The 26736-nt window shown below is 32.5% G+C and overlaps 1 protein-coding gene across 3 annotated transcripts in view; it reads right to left on the bottom strand.

The window, feature by feature from the left end:
- Window positions 1–25773, bottom strand: part of LOC110038082 (protein CHROMATIN REMODELING 20) — an 88984-nt gene extending 63211 nt beyond the window's left edge. For 2 of the 3 annotated variants that reach the window (XM_020742844.1, XM_020742846.1), the window contains exons 1-5: window positions 25646–25773; window positions 17555–17926; window positions 10411–10473; window positions 10229–10324; window positions 10037–10129 (exon numbers count right to left, since the gene is read on the bottom strand). In XM_020742844.1, the coding sequence (XP_020598503.1) occupies window positions 10037–10129; window positions 10229–10324; window positions 10411–10473; window positions 17555–17890 (588 nt within the window). In that variant the 5' untranslated portion in view covers window positions 17891–17926; window positions 25646–25773. Of the gene's footprint in view, window positions 1–10036; window positions 10130–10228; window positions 10325–10410; window positions 10474–17554; window positions 17927–20027; window positions 20111–25645 lie in introns of those variants that run through there. The other variant, XM_020742845.1, reaches the window with a different exon arrangement.
- Window positions 25774–26736: the final 963 nt, after the last annotated feature.

Here is a 26736-nt window from a genome sequence, read left to right as displayed (position 1 = left end):
TTTCCATTTAGTCTAAACGGTAGTTTTCTATCACAAAAAAGGCCCGAAACATTCCTTCACTTCAACCAACCAACTTGAATTCTACTATTAACATCCTCATCTATATCAGCATCGCTTATAACAACATAATCTGAGATATCTAAATCGTTTACATTTTTTAATAATTTGATCACCCAAAGTTATACTTATGTCACGAGAGCTACTACTACCAAAATTACATTCCATGTATTTAGTTTTAGTTTTATTCAAATGAAGACCTTTATACTCCAATGTAAACCTCCACAATTTAAGTTTTTCTGGGCTTTTTCTCTTGTCATATACACAAGGAGGATATCATCAGCAAAAGGCATACACCAAGGTACATCCTGTAAATGTCCAGTAAGACCATCCATAACTAAAGCAAAAAGATATGGGCTTAAAGCTGATCCCTGGTATAATCCAACAGAAATAGAAAAATATTTGGTCAATCCTCCTTCAGTACGAACACAGGTAACAACTCTAGTATACATATCTTTAATGACTTGAATATTATCAACACCTTTCTTCTCAAGAACTCTCCAAAGAATATCTCTTGGAACCTTATCGTAAGCTTTTTCTAAATAAAAAAAAAAATGTAGATTCTCCTTATTATCTCTGAACTTCTCCATCAAACCTCTCAATAAATGTATACCTTCCATAGTAAACCTGCCCGACACAAATCCAAATTGATTATGAAAAATTTTTGTAATATGTCTAAACCTATGTTCAATTACCCTCTCCCATATATTTAAATCAAATCCAAATTGATTATGAAAAATTTTTGTAATACGTCTAAACCTATGTTCAATTACCCTGTCCCATATATTTAAACTATTACACATCAACTTAATTCCTCTATAATTTGCACACTCTTATGCATCCCCTTTATTCTTAAAAATAGGGACCAAAATACTCTTCCTCCACTCATCGGAAATCTTTTCAGTTTTTAAAATAATATTAAAGAGTTTAGTAAGCCAAGAAACTCCCACATTTCCTAAATATTTTCACACTTTAATTGGCATATCATCAGGTCCTACAGACTTTTCACCCTTAGTTTTTTTTTTCTAAAGGCTCTTAAACTTTTTTTTACTAATGTGACGGTTAAAATGAAATGATTTATCATTATTAATGATATTGAGATCACTAAGATCGATCATATTTTCGAAAAATTCATTAAAAAGTTTATCAAAACAACTCACCCACCTATGTTGAATATACTTTTCTAAGAAAAACTCTTTTTCTAGAACAAATTTTTTATCAGGCACAAATCCTCTAGCTTTTGAGTTAAATCTTGACTTTTCTTTTCTTTTCTTTTCTCTTTGTTTGGCTAGTTTATACATATATTTTTCACCCTCGTTAGTATCTAATCTATTATAAAGATCACTAAAAGCCAAATTTTTAGCGCCAAGGATTGTTCTTTTAAACTTTCTACGGGCATTTAGATATTTTTCCCAATTCTCTAAGCTTTTACGTTTACAACAATTTTTATAACACAACTTCTTATATTTTATCTACCTTGCACATTATTATTCCACCATCAACTATTTTTAATTATAAAAACATGTTCTTTTGATTCTCAAGTACATCTTTTGCTACTTAATTAATAGTGTTTATTACTTTATCCCACATAGCATTTGTTTTTACATGAACATCCCAAATTTTGAAATCTTGAATTTTACTCATAAAAATAATTTTATTTGTTTCTTTTCGGATCCTCTATCTAATTCTACGATGACGAGTCCTAGTTTCTTTATTTTACAACTCTTCATCTGAAAATCTAGAACGAATAATCGATGTTGGGTACTTAAATCTTGACTTAGAATGACCTTACAATCTCTACAACCTCGACAATTTTTTCTTCTCAAAGAAAATAATCACTTTGTCTTTTATTAGATCCATTCTTATAAGTAATAAGATGCTCATCTCTTCTCTTGAATAAAATATTAGTAATAACAAAATCATACGCTAAAGCAAAATCTAAAATAACTCTACCATCTTCATCAGTCACTCTATAACAGTAGCCACCATATCACTCTATAACCGTAGCCACCATAAATATTTCTGAAACCTTCTACCACTCTACCGACATGTCCATTTAAATCTCTTCCAATAAAAATTCTTTCTTTAAGAGGTATCAATTATATTAAATCTTCTAAGTCATTCCAGAATCTTTCTTTAGACTATATCTAAACCTGCTTAAAGAACATAAGCATTAATAATATTAAAAATTTTAGTATCAATAATAATCTTAAGGGCTATAATTCTATCTCCAACTCTATTAATTTTTACAACATCATCTTTCAAACTCTTAATTACACCTATACAATTTTTAGTGTGAATCATACCAGAATACCAAAGTTTAAAACCTAAGTTATCAATTTCCTTAGACTTTTCTCCATTCCATTTATTTTCTTGAATACATAAGATATTAATCTTTCTATGAATCATAATATCAGCATAATATCAGATCATAATATCAGCTAATTCCATTAATTTACCATTGAAAGTACCTATATTCAAAGATCCTATCCTAATATTAGTTTCATTAATTTCAAATTAATTTAATTAATAATTTATTAAAATTATTTAATCATTTAAAATAAAGCTAATCATATAGCATGATTCTCATCATACAGTATGATAAGTTCTAATTCTAAATTTTTTTAATTAATGCAAGTTAATCGGACTTTAGTTTTAAATATTTAGGCATATTGTATGACATGACCTATATCAATAAGGTCTACTGCAATCACTTTAAATAAATAGTCCATTATTTTTTCTTTTTTTTTTTTTGCTGTTACCCATCATATGCATGTGATGATTGTCTTAATAGCCTATATACATGAATCATATGTAAGAGTCAAAAATAAATAAAATCTAATTTTGACACTAGTAGCTCCAGTAAAGTACTTTTTTTTCTAGCTTGATCATCAAGAATTGTTGGGCATATTGAATTACTATGTACATGAACTAGCCCTGCAGCTTTAAGCTACATTTTCTCAAGTCACGTATGCTCTTCTTTCAGTTTACTAGACAATTTAAATATTAATGCTCTAGCATATACCTATAATGTACTTAACCCGCACAAAAATGCATTATTAAAAAATCAACTCAGCCAAATTACATGTGTAATCATCAAAACATTATGATATTATCGTATGCTCATAAAGTTAATAATCTCCCATTTTTTTAGATTTTAATATTCCTTGATTGTACAAAGCTTTTGGGACTTATATAACTCCCCTTGAATTTAAGCATCATTAAATTTTAATTTAATTTACAATGTAATCAGTCATGAAAAAAGTGCAAGAAAATGAGGCATACAGATTTCCAAATTTTCAACTTTTTTTAATTATTATTTAAAATAAATAATCATGCCAAGTACAGTCACCAAAACAACAAAAGCAAAAGTATATATCATCAAAACACCAAAAGTAAATATATATATATCTATAATATATATCTATATATATATATATATATATATCAAAAATACATATATATCATAACAAAGGCAACCAAACTACCCATTCAGCTTTTCACCCTATCAAAAACATCTAAAGATAGAAGAAGAAAGTAAAATATAAACAAACAAACACTCAAGCATCTAAGAGGCCTTGCGTCTGAAGTGTGATCCAAGTAGTCACAAAACTTGACAAGGTGGCTGTGAAACCAAGTTTCAACATTTTTATAAACAAAAAGCTGTTATTTATGCTAACGCCAACACTCCTACTATTTGTAGACAGTCAATTACACTTAGTGATCATCTATTATAAACTCTAAGTGAAAATGTTTTTGATCCAAGCATCATAAGGATATGAGCAGAATGGATATGAGTTTGCGGTGGAGGTGGTGCGACTGGAAAACTTCTTCACTGTTGTTAACCTAGAAGACACTCTTTCATTCTGAAAAAGCCATTAAGAGAATGATCGGAGAATAGGATAGAAATGTGATCAATTTGGTTTTTATAGGTTAGTTTTGTATTTAACTTCAAGGACAAAGGCTACCAAATGATGAAAGCAAAGTTCAGATGATGTTTTAATTACAGGTTACGAATAGAATTAAGTTTTTAAATGTATTGTATCAACATAATTGCAATACTAAACTAGTTTGAGTCACGCAATAATACATGATGACAAATAAATGGGATAATATTGATAAAATCGTCAGCTTTTAGAATGAAATTAAGCTGAAGCACATGTCCGATAACACAAATTCTACACAAGACCCCTAACAAGCGGCTGACAATGTGGTAGAGGGAAATTACATAGGATTTAATTGAAGGTAGATCAATTATAATGAAGAACTTCGGCAATAGTATATGGGCGGCAACAATATTTGATAGGTGTATTTACATACAAATTACACAATTCTTTATGTATTTACATATCCAGCACCTAATATTTCACATTTATATCTATAGCACTCAAAGCTTTAATATCACATCAAAAATAGCATCATTACTAACTATTCAAAAGTTAAATACTCCCTTTCATGCAAAAGTTAATGACATCAATGTGTTTTAAGTATAAATATTAAACGTTGGGATTTAGGTAGTAAATATATAAGAATTGGGTAGTATGTGCATGAATTTCCCTATTTGACATATATAGGCAGCCATAAAGGACTTAATTGGATATCTTAACTTGCCCCCTACACACCATTGATTGCTCGATAGCATGCTCGACATAAATAACAAAGTTCAAGGAAACTCAAAAAATAAAAAAAAAGAAGCTTAAATGGTAGGAATGACCAAGAGAAATTAGACATTAAAGAACAAATCAATGAACATAAACAGCAAACAGAAGACCAAACAACAAAAAGTAAACAGAGACACAACAACAGACATGCTCGTGATGAATGGTTCAAATAACTAACTCTAAACTCCTAATTTTGTTGTTAGTGTACTAATCTGTCATAATGATTTTGTAAATATGCCTACCAATTGATTCTCAAAGCCAATAAATTAAATATCTATGTTACCTTTGGAATTATGATCTCTAAAAAGCAAGGATGTGTCAATATATTTTGCTCTAGAGTATTGTATAAGATTCATTGTGATATACATGTAGCATTAGTATTGTCACACTTTATCAACAGATTCTAAAATCAAGTTTTTGTATATGTGACTTGAGCAAGACAGCTGCCTGAAGCTATATACTCAACTTCAAGAGTTGATAGAGCAACGAAATTCTACTTTCTGCTAGATCATAAAATTAATTAATGCCCTATAGATTGACAAGTCCCTGATATGCCCTCCCTATCAACATTACAGCCTGTATGCCCTTCCTATCAACATTACAACCTGCAAAATCCAAATATCAATATCCCATAAGGTCAAATGCTACTCGTAAGATAACAAAGTTCCAACACAGTGGTGGCAGCCAAGCATCTAATTAAACTTTGCTCCTATCAAATTTTATTCTTCTCGAACAACATAAAAGCATCACATAAGTAGGTACTGAACATGAGGCCAAGTCTATTAGCAGTGAGAAATAGCAGCAATCAAATTATACCTCAAAAATGCTACAAATCTACATATTCTCTGCTAGGGTTTCTACCAAGCTAAAGTGTTCAGCTCATCAACATATTTATTTTCTTACATCCTTCCATTTCAAATTTCTTAAATATTTTTATTTATATTTTTAAATTCATATTAAAATAATCCATTCCTTTTATGTTTTATCTGGAAAACCAAAAAAATTGGTCAACTTCCTTACCATAGTTATTCCAAATTCATGATTCATCATTGAAGAAAATTATTGCCATAATGAGTCATTTATAACTCAAAATAGTAAATTATCAACATAGTTTTGCACAATCAAGATACTCAAATTTTCAAATAAATAAGATCACGTCAAAAATTCCTTCAGCGATTTCATTTTGAATGAATGCTTATTAAGTTTGTCACGCCATGTACGCTGCTTTAATCCAGATAAAACTTTCTTCAATTGGCAAACATGATTAAAGTGGGTTTAGCTTTCAATCGCCATGAACGCTGCCTTAATCCAGATAAAACTTTCTTCAATTGGCAAACATGATTAAAGTGGGTTTAGCTTTCAATCCAACATGGCTACTCAACATGCATGCCCTTCTCTGTCATACCACAAGAGAGAGATTTTTTACATCCATCTGTTATAACTTGGAGCCCATCAAGCTTGCAAATGTTAGTAATCCAATAACCCTCGATTTGTGCAACTGTTGCAAAAATTTTTCAAATCCTATTTCTTCTATGAAATTAAACTTTTTTACAACCATTCACATCATTATTTCTCACAAATATTGTAGAATCAGTTTATTTTTACAAACTTATTTTCTTCCCATATTTCTCTAGTCAATAAAATTTTATGTAAATTGATTTAACATCTTCTGCATGTTCACTATCCAAAATTTAATCACTAATGCTTCTTCTAACTAGGTTGGTTATGTCAATGAGATAAACAAAATAAAGTTCACTTCTAATCAAAATTCATTTCTGGTACTAACTCCCACATATAAGTCTACAATAATCAAGTCTTTAGAATGATTAAACACAAACTTTTACTCCCTACTCGGTAGCTAGTTCCGCTTTTAACACCAGCTATAACATTATCAAAATTCAATTCTTTGATTTAGTAATGGTTATATGACTCATTAATGGTAACATGTGCAGAAACTTCAACTCTCAAAGTTCCCTTATTAAAGATGTAATATGCTTTCCCTAATATAGAGATGCCCCATAAGTACCTCTTAATCACAGCTTGCATCTGCCATGATATTTTTATTGAAATCCATGTCATGCTCCCTAACATGTTCAGAATCTTGTAAGAGATTTTCAACACAACAAGGCTAGTGAAATTCTTTATCCTTAGCTTTCTTCTTTTTTAATGCAACAGAATAAAATGCCATGCTATCATCAATATGAAAATTTCAATAGAGTATTAATACTAACAATCAGTACTTAATAAACAATAAAATTGTATTTTTCTTGAACGAATAATAAAGTCCGTACACTATTACTTTGAAAGACAAAATAAACTAGCTCTAAAAGATTATATTGACTTGATATAAATTATTGACTGCATTTTAGATTCAAATATGATGTTTGAAAGTAAAACAAAAAATAAAGTATTTTGAAATAAAAAAATCACACAGCATTTGAAAAAGAAAAATAGGTACATTATACACATTATACAAAACTCTAGCAAATACCCATTATAAAACAAAACATAACCATCCTCTACATAAAAAAAACCAAAAAATAAAAAAAAGAAAGAATAAGCATATCATGATAAGATTAAACCAACACCCATAGAATGATACATTAACCAAAAAAAAATTGAAGATTAATTAATACAACCAATTTAAATAAGGATTAACAATACAAAATCATCTAAATCTAAGAATAATAAACAAATAAATTATCTAATGTAATTAAGTGGCAATGTAATCCAACTAATTTAATCCATAAAAGATAAAATTTTAATAGATCTGCAAAAAGAAGTTGAATAAGACCCATTTTCATGCATTTTAGGCTCGTATTCATTCATATAATATTTTTCTTATTTTTATTAGATTAATTTTATTAACCTGAATCAACCTTCTTTACTAGATTAGATTTTATTTTAAATAAGATTATATTTGATATTTGATTGTTTGGATTTATTCTATAACTCTATTTCTACAAATAAAATCCCATGTCTTATAAATGATGATTAACTATTGAAAAATGAAAGGCCTTCACCAAAAGCACTTTTTATTTTTTCAATGAAATCCACTGAAATTATTCTAAATGACCTTTTAAACATGCCCAAACAATTCCATTTTCTTAAGTACTCTTGCACCAATAAATTAATGATGATATATCTATCTAAACCATCAATTAGAATATTAATTTCATTAGATTTATGCATTATCAAATCATCTTAAAATAAAAATACAAAAAAATTGGCATCTTGCTGATGTTCATGTTGATATTTAAAGTGAACAGTCCTGATTGTCCATTTGAATTTTATATGATTAAAAAATGGGGCAAAATAAGAAAAAATAAAGAATAAAAAAAGCTTGTGGAAAAACATATGTTTCCACATAAAAGTGTGCGAGTGCACAATGCTTGCTTAAAATCCAATTTTACCCATGTAACTAACAATCAAAACCATTGATGCATCTAATAGACTTCTAAATTAATAATGTTGAAGAAATTAGTAGGCATTGATCACAATTTTAAAGGTCATAAAATTAAATTTTAACTGGAAGAATAATGGTCTTTCTTATTGGAGGAGAAAAACCATATACACGCCTAATAAACAAAGAGGAAGGTAACATGCTGTAGAAGAATAGAAAAAATAAAGTCGCAACTATCCATGTATTTCACCAACCACGGCTATTCAATATGCTTTCAAAAATGCGAACAGAGTATGTAAAAAAAGTTATAATACTACAGAGACTATATGTATGGGAGCCAACTTGTTTATTTGGTAAATTTCTTAAAAGTACTTATCAAAGTTATTCAGCGCACTACACTTCCCAAAGGAAAAAGAAAGAAAGAATATATCCTATTAAAATGGCAAGAAAATTTTTAGAGGCACTTATATGCATACCACACAATTATTATGCACTTACATATCTAACACTTACATTCATATTTGCATGCATAGCCCTAAAAAATTTAAAACCGCATCAAAAATATTACTCTATGGCACTGAATGTTGGCCTTTAAAAGAGAAGCATAATGCAAAGTTAAGTGTTGCCGATATGAGAATGATTAGGTGGATGAGTGGCTTTACACTTAGAGACAAAATGCGAAATGAATATATCCGTGATAGGGTCAGTGTAGCTCCTGTGACGGAAAAAATTATAGAAAGTCGTCTTAGATGGTTTTGTCACATTAAGGGTCCGTTTGGGGCAGCTTATAAGTGCAGGCGGCGTTTTCAAAACGTCGTTGTACTGTTTGGTTCGCGCGTTTCGTCAGCTTATCTGAAACTGTGTTTGAGTTTTTACACTAACCGCGGCCCGCGGGTCGACCCCTGCGGCCAGCCCGCAGGCCGCGTTTCAGGATAAGCAGCTTATCCTGAAACGCACAAGCTGTCCCAAACGGACCCTAAGTGTCGACCATCTGATGATCCGATTAGGAGAGTAAATGTTTTAGATTCGACTTATGTTAAGAAAGGCAGAGATAGACCTAGGAAAACTTGGGCTTAATGTATAAAAAATTATCTTAATTTATTAGAACTAAATGAAAATATGACACTAAATAGGACGCAATGGAGAAAAGGATTCATGTAGCCGACCCCACGCCGTGGGATTAAGGCTTTGTTGTTGTTGTTGTTGTAAAGTGAAATTCACATTTCCTTGCATAGGTTTATGATATCAAAGTGTTATAAATGTAAATAAAAAGTTTAGGTGTTAATATGTATATACATAAAAATTGTATGGCATGTATGTAAATTTCCCAAAATTTTAATGAGATCAAAACCATTGACCAACAATCATTGATTTGACTAACTATTTATGACCACTCTTCAGTATGATAACAAATGATTTTAGCTTGGAGAACATAGCATCTACTAAATTTGAATGAGCTAAAGCTTAGTCAAGCTTGGCTTGTTACAACCACATGTAAATCTATGATCCGTTTGAACTTCACTATTACACTATTTAACTGCAAAAATATGTTTCCCTACGTACTGAAGCCTAACCCCAAAAAAAGAGCATATACATACATACTACACAATTCTTATGTATTTTACATAACACCTAAACTATAATATTCACATGCTTACTATTCAAATCTTTCACATCACATAAAAAATACCACCATTGCTAGTTTTTTAAAAGTGAAATACACATTTTCATGCATATGTTTTCAATAACGAAGTGTTATAAATGTAAATATCAAACTTTTCATGTTAGATATGTAAATACATAAGAATTGCGTGGTATTTATGTACATTTCTAAATTAAAAAAAAAAACATTCGTAGTCCTACAAACAATATAATTTCACAACAAACAGCAGTAGCTGAAGCAGCAGATACCGACCAATAGCAGAGCACTCTTAGTCTCGAGATCATCAAGCACAGCCATCCATTCCTCTCTGAATGTTTGCATTTCATTTGATACAGCAAGATCAAGCTACACACAGAAGAATGAAATGTTTTAATAATATTGCAGTTACATAGAATTCCTATTGATACAATTTATGAAAATGTAAGTTTAGGCAAAGGGACCAACAGCATCCCCATGAAGATTTTGTGAGAGCTCTTCTCTAACTTCCTTTTCGACCTGAGCAAGAGAATCCTTCTCAAGTGATTCTTGAGCTTCTGAAGCCTAAAAAGTAGGATGAGAAATGGACGAGAGGAACAAATAGCTAAGAAAGAAACTAAGAAACATGATTCCATTAAAAAAAAAAATACCTTGCTCTCAAGTTCAAGAAACTCTTCTATTAATTCTTCAATCTCTGAATCAGTTAAAGGTGCCTAAATAAGCCATAACCTTAAGTCATATTTCTGAAAAGCGAACACTGACACGAGAAATATATATGGTAAAAGAGCAAATAGACATACACATTAAAGATACTCACGTAAAATATAGAAAACCAGAAAATTTTTTACCAAAAAACTACTTCAAAACTCACACCACTGCTATTTCCACGTGAAATTTTAAACAAATGAAGCATAGCCAAGTCCCTTTATGGGTATACTTTTCTAGGATTATCAAAAATACAACTTTTCAGATTAGTGAATCAATTTTTCAATTTATGATCAGTTCAATTTGGTTCTTTGATGTAAAGGGCTTTTATTTGGAATGATTCGATTCTGCTAGTTTGCTGTATGTTCGATGGACTAACATACTTTCAAAGACAGCTTAAAAGATAATATATGAGTAACAATGATCTACAATACATACATAAGGTCAACAAAGTTGATTTAGGAGATGTTTGGTTGCATGCATAATCAAAAATTGATACCGAAGTTAACCCACACAAAAGAAATGATAATATTATTGCTGAAATTCAAAAAAAGTTATAATGAAAACTTCTAAAATGAGAATAAATTAACACACCACAAACCGCCCACTAGAACGAGGACGAAAGGGGTGAATGCCGCTGGGCAGCAGGTGGGTGGGTGTCTGGGAGGTTGCCACAGCAATAGGTGGGCTGTGGTAGAGTTGCGGGAACTGGGTAGCATGCAGGAGAGGAGCTGCGGCAGCAGGTAAGGACCTGAAGAAATTGCACTTGACAGTGGGTGGCTGCAGGAGGGAGAAAAGGGGGAAGCAGTTGGCTGCAGTAAGAAAGGGGGATTTTGGCGGATGACTGCAGGTGGGGGAAGGCCTATTAACGGCAGTCGGAAGGAGCTTTGGACAGCAACAGAAAAGAAGAACGGCAGGTAGGGTATTACGGCGGGGAGGATTAGTGGAGGTGCGGATAATTTAAAATAGGAGGCTTTCCAAACATAAATCTCAACCAAAACTAACCCTAACAATGCAAACAGCCTATTTATAATAAAAGATAGCGAGGGAGGGAGGGCGGGAACCCCTCCCCCTTGGGAGACAGCACTCAAAACCCTAGGAAGGGTTTGTTTGGCCGGTTCAGCCTCCCTATCGAACCAATTGGGGCCGGTTCAACCCCAAACCCCCACATCAATAATGCAAACCAAATGTATGGACTTCAAAAATTTGGACATTTGGTTGGATGAAAAAAAAATATAGTATAATTTTTTTTATGAATTTTAAACTCACAATTTAGTACTAATATGGTATAATTGATAATCATCCGATTCGGCCAATTTTAAAATACACGGCAAAAGCAAACATTGCGGCCGCCATACACAACCCAACATTACCCTTGCATGCCATTGCCGCCGCCAAGCTCTTGTATTTGTTTTACACAACCAAATAATTTAAAATATTTCCAGCACACTCTCTTTCAATTGTACTAAATTCCATTTACTATGTATTCTTTTCGCCGCCAACCAAACAGCATCTTAAGCACAAGTGATTTTTTATTTCACAAGTTTTATGTATTTTCTTTTCTTTTATTAATTTCTAAGAATTTTTTAAAAAAATCAACAAATTATTTAAAATATTTAAAAAATATTAATGTAACTTATCATGCGACAGTCAAGAAATCATATGAATTTTTTTTTAATCTTTAAGAAAGATTTAACAGTTATTTGGGAGTATTTGTTAATTTTTTAGCAATTTTGAAACCATTTACTCAAATTTTATAGAAATCTAGAGAAATATATGTTAGAAATTATAATATAAAATAATTTATTCTAGTTAGAACTTATGAGGAATAGATTTATTTCCTTGGATTGGATTTATTTCCATTCATATTTTAATTTATTTACTTTCCTATTTTAGGTTTTCCTATTTTGTCATTTTTTTATCTCTATGAGGAATAGATTTATTTCCTTGGATTGGATTTATTTCCATTCATATTTTAATTTATTTACTTTCCTATTTTAGGTTTTCTTATTTTGCCATTTTTTTATCTCTATGAGGAATAGATTTATTTCCTTGGATTGGATTTATTTCCATTTATATTTTAATTTATTTACTTTCCTATTATAGGTTTTCTTATTTAGTCATTTTTTTATCTCCAAGTAATTATTATGAATTATTGATTAAAAATAAAAGTGTTATATCTTTCCTTTCATCTTATTTTTTTATTCTTATCTTTCACACTATAGAATTCATGCAAGGTGTATTTATACCCATTTTCATATAAAAAAATAATTTCGCTGAATTCTGAAAATCAACATGGTATCAGAGCATAAAGCAAACCTTAAGGTCCACCATCGTCAGAAACTTCCTATTCCCTGCAGCCGTTAAACTTCTTGTGATGCAGGCCCTTCCTCCGCCTCCTATTTTCAGTTTTTTTCCGCCATAAACTTCATCTCTCTGTAGGTCCCGCAGCCTTTCCCTCGGATGAAATTCCCTCCTGCAGTCTTTCTCGTCATTGGAATTCCCTCCTGCAGCCTTTTCCGTCGCCGACTCCTTCACCTGCAGTCCACCAGCTGTCGGAAGCCTCTCCCTACAGATCCTAGCCATTGAAACTACTTTCCCTGCAGGCCCTAACCGTCGGACTCCTTCCTGCGGGAAATAGCCTTTAGAACTCCTCCATGCGAAAGCTAGCCGCCGAAACTCCATACGGAAACTAGCCGTCGGAATTCCTTCTTGCAAGAACTAGCCATCGACCCCATCTTCCAGCTGGAAACTCCCATCCCTGTAAGGTTCAGGCACTGGATTCACTGATGGCTCTCCCGGTGTTGACTCGAAACTCCCGCTGCTGCGGTTTTCTTACTGGCTTCTGCAACTGAACCTTTCTGCAGCTGATTCCCAATAAAATTTTGAATTTTTTGTCATTTCCTTGCAGCCTTTGCCTCAGCCACCACAGCACAGATGATTCAACCATCATCGCCGCGACTCTTCTTGTCCGCAGCAGCGGTTCTCATAGTCAAATTGTGATCATTGTAGTTCTAAGCGAAGAAAGCACCTACATTGTGAATTGGGTTGTCCAGAATTACCTTCAACCTAGTGATGTCGTCATGCTCATTCATGCTCATTCCACTTCTGTTATCTATGATGCTAACTAGGGATCGATAGCCTCTCCGTTTCGGAGGTCACGACTACCATTGAAGAGGTTGACTCCGAGAATCACAACCACTTGAGGAAGATTTTGATGCCTTCACCATCACCAGGCATCTCGTCCAGCCACTTGTAGAGCCTCATATCCCCTTCAAGATCCACATTGCAAAGCATAATGACATGAAGGATAGACTCTGCCTCGCAGAAGAAAGGCTAGGGCTCAGTATTGTTATGATGGGCAGCAGAAGATTTAGGACATCTAAGAGGAGCAACAAAGGGATCCTTGGTAGCTTCACTGATTATTGAGTTCACCACTGTGTATGCCCTGTTGTGGTAGTGTGGTACCCTAACAAAGCTGCAGGGGGCTGATTGAAGATTTGATCACTTCCAACATTATAATTGCTACTGTGATTAATAAGCTTCGAAGTTTTTTTTCCTCTAGCAAGCCCTCCTTCGGAGCTCTTCCATGCAGCAGCCCTCCTCCAAAGCTCTTCCCAACAGCTGGCCCTCCTCCAACTGCACCAGGCCCTCCTCCGAATGCAACAGGCTGGATCTTTTTCCCAAGCCCCCCTCCGGTTCTTTTTTCCTGCAACAAGCCCTCCCCCGGATCTTTTTTTCCTGCAACAGACCCTCCGCCGAATCTTTTTCCTATCCCAGACCCTCTTCCTGAGTTATTTCCACACAACATCTCCTTTGTTGAATTTTTGCAGCCAGAACTTTCTCTGGGGCTTTTCCCCCTATAGCAGACCCTCCTCCGGAGCTCTTCCCTACAACAAGCCATTCTCCTGAGATTTTTTTCTGCAGCAGGCTTTTCAGAGCTATACCCTACAGCAGACCCTCCAGAGCTTTTTCCTGTAACAGGAGTTTTTTCCTGTAACAGATCTTCCTCCAAAATTTTCCCTGTAGTAGGCCCTCCTCCGAAGTTTCTCCTGTAACAAGCCTTCCTGTGAAGCTTTTCCCTATAGTAACACTCCGGAGTTTTTTTCCTACATCAAGTCCTTTGAAGTTTTTGCCTGCAACAGACCCTCCTCCAAAACTTTTTTCCTGCATTACGTCCTCCTCCAAATCTTTTTTCCTACAGTAGGCCCTCCTCCGGAGCTTTGTCTTGTACCAAAACCTTCTCTGGAGCTTTTTCCTGCAATAGGTCTTCTTCGGAGTTCTGTATTTCCTTGCAAGTCATACCCTGCAGCTCTCCCTAGAGGTTGTCTACATCCCTACGAACTTTTTCTTGCAACATTACCTGTAGGAGTCTTGCACTTACCTACAGACACTGCAGAAACTTCAGTCAAAAACAACCGTAGTCAAACTCTAAATGTTCTTGGCATTGATTACTAAGTACGAGATTAAGACTTCAAGTTCTACCTCACAAAGAATGCACATCGTCCATTGATTGATATTTTCAAATTCAAATTAAACATGTTTGTCAACTATATTTCAACTTGAAGGGGAGTATTAGAATTTTTTTTAGGAAATAAATTATTCTTGTTAAAATTTATGAGGATAAAATTTATTTCCTTGGATTTGATTTATTTCCTAACCTATTTTAGATTTATTTATTTTTTAATTAGATTTATCTTCTTTCATATTTTATATTGTTTACTTTATCTCCAAGTAATTATTTTAAATTAATTAATTTGAGATATAGGTATTACATCTTTCCTTTCAAGTTATTTTCTTTTTCTTTCTATTCTATTATAGGATTCATATAAGGTGTATTTATACCACTTTCAATATCAATAAAATAATTCCACTAAATTCTGAAAATCAAAAATATATAATTAATAAATGTTTAGATGCCCCCAAAAAAATAGTTTTGTTAAAGAAAATATAAGGTTGGAATGCCTTATCAAAAAAAGGACATATGTTGTGTCTGAATCCTGTAAGGGTTAGCCCTAATGACGTGACAAGGCCAAGAATTACCATGTGGCTCTGATGTGGCGTGCAAGATTGGTGCCTTGGAGCCAATTAGCTCTACCATGTGTTTACAAATGGGAAATTTTAATAGCTCATCCTAGTTATATCAATAAAGTCATATTCTATCAACTCAGGTCTCAATAGATTTCTTCAAATCATAAATTCATAAATTATTAGAACCGGTGTCAACTCCTAAAATAATCCAAAGTGGATTTCTTGAAGCACATGGCACGATGGCTCCAATCCATGAAATAGAGTGATACTATTCTAGGGAGCTCATAAGGTGTTTAGGAAGGAGGTTTAGTCGAATTGTGGTTGTTGAATGGTGAGGAAACAATAATACGTGATTTGAAAGTATTCGAAAGGGGATTGATGTTAATCAGCAGTTGTCCTGGCTGAAAATAACAAGGAGAACCGTGAAAAGGTACAGTATGGGTGTCGAGGAGGTTCACCGCCTATTCCTGCACAAACTACAGGACACCACTTGTGAAAGAAGAGGATTAAGTACTCCTTAAGTTAAAAAACAGATATTACAATATTCAAATACTCAAAACAAAAGCAAAAGTCTGCCCAATAACAAGAAATAGCAAAATATAAATAGTTCCCTCTCAAAACCATAATTCTAAATAATGAAATATTAAATATGGGACCTCAGGGCCTAGTTGCAGTGAAATAGCAAGAAAATATGCTCAACTCTCTTGCATATGGCAAAAATTCTGCCTGTTGGGAAGGGATTCAATCATGTTTCACCATCCCATGTTCGCGATATCAATTCCCGCAATCATGAAATCCCACGATCATGAAACCGCGAAATGCGGTATTCATGAGAGAGCTCCCAAGTAGCATACACCTAGTGACTTATCAAATAAGAAATATATAACGAGTGCAAGATACAAGTTGACATAACTTGTTCCTGAGCCTTAATCAAGCCTTGTTGTGACCCATAATTAAGCCAAAAGTTCGTAAATCACTTTCAAGTAATAATGATTATTCCTGATAACAAATAGATAGACGAACAGTCAAGGGAAGCTCCTTGGAAAGGACATAGAACCATTGATGGTTTGGAAAGAGGCAACACTAAGGTAGCCAAGAGATGAGAAAATGAAAAAGGAAGCAATGCATAATAGAGCTCATTGAATACCTACAATAAGTATTGGCTGAGCTCAAACAAGTAGAATGTGGACTAAAAAATTAATGGCAATAACCTTATAGCCTGTGGCACCTCCATACGGCTTTGTTTTTATATGATATTCAGTATTTATAGCTTACGAAAGACTCAAAGAAGTCAAAAAGGTTAGGGTTGCTAGTGCCGAGAGGAATGTGATAGCATTCTCATGATGTTGAAAAGTCTAAACATCTTGTTTGAGGCGACAATAATGTCCAAACTTATGTACCATAGTAACGTGCGAAACAACGCATAAGTTGAGAGAAATAAAAGTTTATACCATGTTCGATTCAAAGTCTAAGGGTTCCTTTTGTTTATTTTGATTAAAGAACCATATTAATTATTCAAAAACCTAAAAAAGATAATAATTAAATGAAAGTCGGAAAGTTGTAAATGGATAATTTTAAAATGTTGGCACCCATTTTTTGACTTGATTAAATATAATTTTAAATAAAAGAAATAGTATTGTAAAACAAAAAAATGACCCATGTAGTTCTCATTTGGAACATAGGGCCAAGCCCACCACTGCCATATGTGGACCATGGCACAAAAAAGAAAAACCATAAGTTTATAATGCAACAAATATAATGATATGAAAAGACAAGATAACAAGAACAAGAAAGCATATCAATGTAAGCTGGGACGTGATAAAACTTCTCATAAAAAGCTACATAATATTTCCTTTAAAATAAATTAAATGATGTTATTGTATCAACCAATAGCAATACATTAAAAAAATATAAGTTTTACTAAACAAAAGTGTATAAGTAGCCAAAATACAACTCAATATTCAGCATTAATTATAACTTAATTAGCACACTTAAAAATGGAAAAATGGACAAAGAATTAATATGCATGTATTGCTAAGCATATCTTATTTTGCTGACCTCAGAAATCCTTTCATCATCACTTCCTGATAAGGATGTTTCTTCATCAGCAGATTCATCACTGAACAAGGCAACGGAATCACTCTCACTATCATCTGAAATACCATCTAATCCCTCTAACTTTAAATCTTCCTCGACGGAAGCCTTTCCAGCAATAGCATCAGTTATATTTTCAGGATTCTTTGTATCAAAATCATCAACATCCCTTCGTTCACTTCTCAAATCTTTTGGACCATTTATCTGTAAAAATTTTTCTTTTAATTTGTAATCAGAATTAAGAAAGATCCTTTTTTCCTCTCCTTCCATGACTTTATTCGAATGTTCCCCATTCTCCATTTTCTTGGTTACCCCAACTAGATATTGATATCACACCTGCAAGATCACAAAGTTTTAATTCCTCATCAAATAAACAAGCCATTGTCATCATCACCATTAGCTTTAGCCCAACTATCAAAGAATAAATTTGGTTTTATGCCAAAAAGATGATTCACTATGGATTTTTTTTAATAATTCAATTAATAGAAAACAACAACCCAACCATAAGGGATAATTACATACATAGCACCCAAAACATCACTATTTACAAAATCTAGCCTCGTATGAAAATTTTTAACTACCAAACTAAAGATAGTTTTTAACTACCAAACTAATGTATTCACACGTGCCATGATCAAACCATTGAGAGTTTGATAAGGATTAAAAATATGGGTTGGAACTTTATCATGAATTTTTATATTTGAGTAAGAATTTGAAAATTGGATGAAATTGGGTGCTAGATTTGTAAATAGCAATGGTTCAGGTGCTATGTAAACAACCCAAAACATAAATAGCAAAGACATTCATATGATTTTCATTCATATTAGGGAGGCATGTATCCAAGTACCACGAAAATTAATTTGGTGCTCATTAATAAAAATCAGACATGTTTAAATATATGTATAAGCAAGTGAATTTAATCGTGGTATTTTCACATAAAAAATTAGTATCAATAAACTTTTGTATTGGTTAAATGACATTTAAAAAGGATATTTATATGAGGAGCATTGGTTTTGCTTTATACAAATGGCAATTTTCATTGATAAGACCTTATTTAAATAAGTAGAGTTGAAAGAATGAAGAAAGTTTTTGACAGTAAATGTTCGGAAAAAGAAGAACGAATACAAAATATATGATAATGCAACCTTAATGGGCATGATATTACTAGTAGTCTACCAATACTCAAAAAAAAGAGAATATGATACAGAAGTATGGTAGCATTAGTCATCATAGATCTATTATACAAAATAATGGTGCTTTAAATGAGGATATATCTTCTAGAATTGAGCATGTGTTGTTTAAAAAAAATGTGCATCAAAAGAATCCTTGAAACAAAAACATCATGGAAATAAACATAATTAAAATTAGGTCAGCTATGTTGACTACATATTAATGCTAGACAATAAAAACAAAAAAGCATCCACGCGTAAATTAGTGGTGAGACATGCTAAGATGAATGGGTATCAAAACCAAGAAGAATAGAATAAAAAATAATTATATTAAAGTGAGAGTGGAAATACCATATGCTGAAAGTAAAGTTGTGGAAAGTGGTGGATGGTCAAAGCAAGAATAATAAATTGCATAAGATTAACCAATAAAGATAAGTAAATAAAATTAACATTTATGGTTTACGAAAGAATGGGAATATTGAAGGTAACTTGGATAGAAGCTGGGTAAAAATAATTATCCAAAGTAGGTTTAACAGCGCTTGCTGCTCTAAAGAAAAGGAAACCATAATAAGGACTCATAAATCTAAACCAATTAGTAGGGATAAAGCTAATGATGATGATGATGATCAAAATGGTGAATGCCAAAAGAATGAAAAAGAAAAATTGAAACATTTTGAAAATAAGTAAAGGGACTAAATTCAAATGAGAAAATTCAAGTTGTATGTTCACAACCATATGAGAAAGAGAACGAAAATTTAAGATACAACTTTTTTATTTCTAAGCCTAGTGATAAATTCATTTCCATCTTTAAAGAAATGCTCATAACAAAATAACAAACCTTTACTAAGTATGTGTATATAAAAGTAAGAACACAATATAAACCCAAAATTACTAATTATCCATTAAGTTCAAAGAAAAAAAATTATTATAGAAAATTGCAATTTTAGTAATTATAATATATTCTTAAGTAGTTGGATTGACTATATTGAATCAATCTTATCCCTTCTGCTGCGTTTTAAATGCAGGATTAACATCAGATTATTCGAGTCTTTATCAATGTAATGTTGATCTATGTTTCCTTTATTTTCCCTTCATAAAAATTTCATCTACGATTTACTTCTCTTTGTACAAACTCAAATCATCCAAGTCCTTTATTACAACCTTGACGTCAATAAATGGTACAGCTACAACATTTCAAATGAATCATTTTTAACTCTATCCTTTGAAGCTCTATCACACATGTATCTTAACTTCCACATTTCTACTACCCTTAGGCCTTAATTCGTAATGTTGAATTCTTGTGCTACAGCTTGCTGCCCATGCTGTAAAATCACTGCTTCCGGATAGATTTTCTCAAACCAGAATCTTTCAGAGTGAAACCCAATGCAGCGAGGAGAAAGAGAGAGGATGGAGAGAAAAAAAAAAAGGGTAATCTCCTGAAACTTTGGATATTGAAGTTTTGATTTGCATGACATCAAATGACTCCTATTTATAATATAAAGCTACAAGTCATCCTAACTTATTGCTAAAATAAAGGAGAAGAATTCTCCTTAAATATCTATAAGCTTAACAACATTTTCCCAAAACAATTTCTTAATTACAAGAAAAGAACAATTCAAACGCCTAAAATCTAGGAATGGATAAGAAAAAGGACAAGAACCAAAAATTCACAAGAAATTCAACAACATGAAATGACAAACCTTGGACCTGCATTTGGATCTAAAGAAAAAAAGTGGGAGGGAATTCTCACATAATTCTCATTACCAATCTTAAACCATAAGGCTACATATACAGGGAAAGCGGTCCCTCCTAATTTACAATTTTACTAAATATATCTAGCCTAACCAGCGAAAGGAAAAAATTCTGAAATAAACATACAAAGGAAGACAATAATAACTAATCAAGGAGTTCCCCGAATTTCCTCCAATTGCTCCATCGATCACTCCTTGGATGATCGGCGTTGGCTCATCATGGAAAAGAGGTTGATCCTCCTAGATTTTCACACTCCCCGTTAAATTGGGTTGTAGATGTTGTAGAGACCAAGGTTGGTATTAAACTCTAAGAAGTTTCTTAAAGGAAAAGCTTTGCCGATAACATCAGCAAGATGGTGGTGTTCAGGATGTAGTTTATTTGTATAATTCCCCCGTTAACTTGTTCAAAGATAAAGAGCCTATCAATTTCAATATGTTTGGTCATCTTATGTTGCACAGGATTCTTGGAAGCATTGATAGCCTTCACTGTCACAAAATAGTTGTATAGGCTTATTAGAGGTACTCTCCAATTCAATCAACAATTTTTGAATTCACATCCCTTCACAGATTCCTAAGGAAAGTGCCCTATACTCAGATTTTACACAGCTTCTAAAGACAACAGCTTACTTCTTACTTCTCCATGTGACCTGATTTACTCATACATAGGAGCACTAAACTGTGGTGGATATTTTGTTAGTGAATTCTCAAGCCCAATTTGCATAAGTTTAGACTTTTACCTCTATATTTCTAGTTCTCTCAAAAATTAATTCATAAATAAAAGTTTTCTTTAGAAACCTCAGAATCATGTACATCATCTCCAGATACTCTTCATTTGAGTTATTTATATGTTGGCTCACAATACTGATAGAGTATGCAATATCTGGCCTAGTATGCGATAGGTAGATGAGTTTTTCTGCCAATCTATGATATATTCCCTTATCCACATATATACTTCCTTCTCCCATATTAAATTTCTTGTTTGGATTCACTGAAGTATCAGCAGATTTGCATTCAATCATATATGCCACCTTTAGCAAATCCAGGATATATTTCCTATGTGATATAATAATGCCCTTCTTGGACCTTCCTATTTCAATACCTAGAAAATATCTCATAATTGTTAGGTCCTTGATTTCAAACTCAGTAGCAAATACTTCTTTCATTTTAAGAATTTTTCTTTCATCATCACCGATAAGAATCATATTATCTACATATAATATCAGTGCAACAGTCATACCCCCTGAGTGTGTTTATGAACAATGTATAATCAGCATGACCTTGAGAATCTCTATTAAACCTCATTGTTTTAGCAAAACTTTCAAATCATGCGCATAATGATTGCTTAAAGCAATAGAGAGACTTCCTGAGTTAGCATGCTAGGAGTTTGTTTGAATCATTCTCAAGTCTTGATGGTATCTCTTTGTACACTTCTTCAAGATCCTTATTCAAGAAAGCATTTTTTATGTCAAGTCGACACAATCTTCACTCCTTACTAACTATTATTGAGAGGCTCTAATAGTGTTCAATTTGACTACTAGTGCAAAGATCTCCTGATAGTCAATTTCATAGGCTTGAGTGCAACCTTTTGCAATCAATCTAGTTTTGAATCTCTCAAAACCGCCATCAACTTTGTACTTGATGTTGAAAACCCATTTGCATCCAACCAGACTCTTATATTGAGAAAGTTTAGCAAGAATACATGTGTTATTATACTTTAGTGCTTGAAACCCATTTTCAACAGTTTTCCACCATCATGTATTTTAAGAGTTTTGTGAATGAATTTAGAAATCTGCACACTAAAAGGTTAATACAAAAGCTTTATAGAGTAAGGATGGCTTCTCATAAGCTACATACTACTAAAATTGATATTTAAAACAAATTTCTTTGTCATCAGGACCAGAAGAGAAAAGAGAGAACTTATGAGTTCTAGACTCACCCAAAATTCATGTGTGTACTCAATTTTTAGCTTGAGCAATTTTATTTTTGCAAGTTATCTTCCACCTACTCAAGGTCACACGAAGTTCTTTGTTATAAACTTCAGGTTAGGTTGGTTAGGCATCATAAAGAAGGACATTTTCATGCAGTAGTATTTGGCAGTTTGAAGGGGCTGGGCAGAAGAGGGGGAATGAGAAATCTACTCAAAGATCATTAACTCAAAAATCAATTTATTTTTTATCTCGAATCAATATTGGATTGAATAGAAAAAGTTGAGCTATGAGTCATACCTTTGGATCAGACTTTTTTTTATCTAATTTCGAGCCCATGACGGATCGGATCGAACCAGCTATCAATCATATCAAAAATATGATTGAATAATTGAGATATGCCCCATTGAATCGTAGGCCACAAAAGGGTATGTGAATAGAGTAAACGAGGCTTGGACTTTTTGCTAAACCCTAAATCCTTTTCATTCTCACAGCCACTCGACCCACTTCTCTTTCGAAACCTAACCATAGGTACGGAATCAACACTCTGGTGTTCCAGCAAGCTACAAGCATTTGATGGTGTTGTTTTCTCATTGTCTAATTTGTGTATCTCTCAGACCTCACCTTCTACATTTGGTCTCAAAGAAGATTGGACGAAATCAAACCCACAATCAATTATTTAGGTTATTGTACCTGTTCTAGGGTTCACTTCTTCCTTTAAAGGCAAACTCATATAGTTAATTACACTTTAAGCATTCTGGGGATTGCTAAAGAAACTCCAGATTAAGGTTGTTACTCGTTTTCAAAAAGTTCAAATGTCATTGTTTTAAAGGAAGAAGTTTCAAGACCCTATCCTAAGGGTAGCGAACACCTGAAGGTTCCAAAGAATCCTGTCAAGATCCCAGACTATCCTAGGGTTTGTTTTATTGTCAATAGTTTAGTTGGGGTTCATCCTTTTGCTACGGATTTTGAATGGCCGCCCCTGCAAAACAAAGTTTGCATTTAAATTTTATATGTTAAACTTTTGAGTTTTATTTGCAAGTTGTCCATCTTGTTTGGTTTTGGTTTCTGCAATTGTTTGAATCATTCTAAGAAGATTTATTGTCCTAAATCTTCAGTTGTGGATTCAAAATTTTGAGTTAATGTTGAATTTTTTTTCTTTTGTTTTCTAATTTTGTTGTGATTGATGGGTCGATGGATGTTATTTAGAGTGTTCATTGTTCCTCCAAATTCATAACAATATATTTCGTTAGCTATTGCAATGGCGTTGGCTATCATTTAGAGGGTGTTCAATGTTCTGATTTTTTGTGGTTGATGGTTGTTATTTAGAGAGTGTTCAGTGTTCCTCCAAATTCATAAAAATTCTTGTTTAGGGTTTTGCAATGATTGGCAGTTTGAGCTTTTGTTAACCTTTCCTCTTTTTCTGAATTTCTTTGTGGTTTCTGGATGTTCTTTAGGGTTGTCATGGACCCATGATGGTGTTTTCAACTTGAGTTCTATTTTCTTTAGCGCAGTCATGAATATTCTTATTGATAATTCCTCTAGTGGGTTGATTGAAGGGTTGTTTGATGTTCTTTAGAGCTGTCGTGGAGTTATGTTTGTACGTGTTGGATTAGCTCACTATGTTAATCCACTTTTTTTTCAAACAAAAAAAAGAAGCTTCTCAATAGTAATTATACAAGCAAGGAGAAGAGAGATTAATTTAGTATGAAGAATAATTCTATTCTTTTGTTTTGAAGCAAAAGTTGATAGCATAAAGTGATAAGGTTGCTGCTCATATGGATATGAATGAATGGGTCCTGGAAAAAGGGTTGGCTCCTGCAGGATTATTCTTGTGTGTGCAAAGATCTCAATGTCAGCACTGATGCAGATGGCAGTCAAAAATAAAATTCACTTCAAATATCATAAAAATTTCTCAACACTAACTGAAACATAAAATATTGAGTGGAACCTATTTTGAAGTAATTGTCTAAAACAAAATTCTAATGGGCATTTACAAACATACCACCCAATTCTTATGCATATACATATCTAACATCTAAACTTTAATTATTACATTTTTACCATCCAAATCTTTTAAATCACATCAAGAATGCCACCATTTAAATTTTTAAAAGTGAAAATACCTTTTCATGCATAGGATATGTGGCGTGTATGTAAAAATTGGAGTTTAGGAATTAGATATGTAAATACAAAAGAATTTGAGTGGTACGTATGTAAATCTTCCAAAAAAATAAATAAAAAGAGTTCCAATGACTTTCATGGTCATTTCCTGTGAAAAACATTGGGCTTTAAACATGCAAAGGGAGGCCACTTAGTATGCTTAGAAAATTTCAATGAATAAAACTTCAAATGCCATATTTCAAAGTAAACCAGGAAGAGCAATGTCAAAATCTACTCTTCAGAAAATTCCCAAGTTAATGCATCATATAGATAATAAAGAAGATAACATAAAAAAGCTCAAAAAGCACATTAGATATTTAGGAGATCATAATTATCACTCAATTCATATGTATTTACATATCTAATACCTAAACTTCAATTTTTAAATGCATGCCACCTTACCTGTGCATGCATTGTTGTTTTTCCTCTTTTTATAAGTTAAAATGGTGGCATTTTTTACGTCATATGAAAGCTTTGGGAGGTATAAATGTAAAAAAAAAACAAATTCTGGGTGTTAATATGTAAATACATAGGAATTGGGCAGTATCCATATAAGGATGTTTTAAAAATCCCTAGATATTTCAATCTAGTGTGAATATTCACTAAAAGAAAACAAATACATCTCCATGCGACCCCCAGCAACTCATCAGTGTCCTACTTTCCTACAAAATTTCTGAATGTTCCAAAAACCACAAACTGTGTTCAAATGAAAAAGAGGTTATACGAAAGCTTGAGAAATCAGCCAGAAAAATAATAAAATCAAAATGTAATAGCAAAAAAATCCCATTTAAACCGATTAAGTCAGAAATAAAGGACATGAAACTACAGAACAACAAGAGAATTAACAAAAACAAAACCCTAGATAACTTCATCAAATTCGAGTGCCTCGGAACAACTAAACCTCCGACCGACGCGTACCCGACACCAATTGCAACAAAACTATCTAAATGAAACAGATGATCAGGCAAAAGAACACGAATAAGATGAAAAAGCAGAACTTCACAGGATTCTATCGAGTTGGAGATAGGGCTAGGGAAGTTCTGTTACCTGAAGATGGAGCTAGGGTTCAGAACCAGCGGAATCGAACATGTTGTGCCGGAAGAGTGAAGCAAGGTCGGGGGAAGCTCAAACGGCGAGGCGGGGCATTTTTATGGAATTTCGCATAAACCTGCTACAAAATTTAACGGTGGCATTTACATACATAGCGCACCATTTTAATGTGTTTACATAAAAACATCTATACTTTCATTTTTCTATCTATAACATAAATGTTTCATATTACTATTACCTACCTTTAAAAAGTAAAAAACCCTTTTTTTTCATTTATAAATTTCTTACAAGAAGATATAATAAATATAAATACATAAAATTACATTAAATGTATAAATTTCTTAAAACTAATTAGATGCATTTACATACATACCACAAAATTCTTATTTTTTTTTTATTTTGATTTCCATATTTATATAAATAATGCTCAACTTTTAATATAACATTAATAATATCAATATTATTAATAACGTGAAATGTAAAATTTTTTGTATATATTTTCATGCACCATAATATTGTACAAAAAATATCAAATTTTAAGTGTTAAATATGTAAATAAATAAAAATTACGTGGTAGTAATGTAAATTTCTCAATTAATTAATTCTAAATATTTTCTTAGCATACTTATTTACATTCTACTCTTATGAGACGTATAAAATGAAACCCTTTTAAATATTTATAAATAAATAAAAATTTTAATGATTTTTTTATTAAAAAATAAAATAACTGAAATTTAGTTTTATATGCTGATAACTAATGTTAAATCCTAGCTCTCTTTAACTTGCTCCAACGGCTTCAACTTGAAAATAAATTTATTTTCTTCTCTAAAATAATATATTTAACCTCTTTCATATAAGACATTTATTTATATTTTGGCAGACTCGTTTTTTATTTTATTTTCTATCAATAATTAGCCTAGAAAGGTTTGAGGACATTGTGTTCCTAAATATGTGGATTTAAAATGAATATTTACTTTAGTTCATTGCCCAAGTGAATGGTTTAAATTGTATTTTTTATGGTCGAAGTGATTAAATAAAGTTAGAATGCTTACACGCAGAACTAGAAAAAAGAATTAATAATGTTGGAT

Source organism: Phalaenopsis equestris, unplaced genomic scaffold, assembly GCF_001263595.1.
Source record: "Phalaenopsis equestris unplaced genomic scaffold, ASM126359v1 Scaffold230250, whole genome shotgun sequence".
Classification (NCBI taxonomy): Eukaryota; Viridiplantae; Streptophyta; class Magnoliopsida; order Asparagales; family Orchidaceae; genus Phalaenopsis; species Phalaenopsis equestris.
The sequence above is the reverse complement of the archived record's forward strand: the minus strand, read 5'-3'. Positions and strand labels throughout refer to the sequence as shown.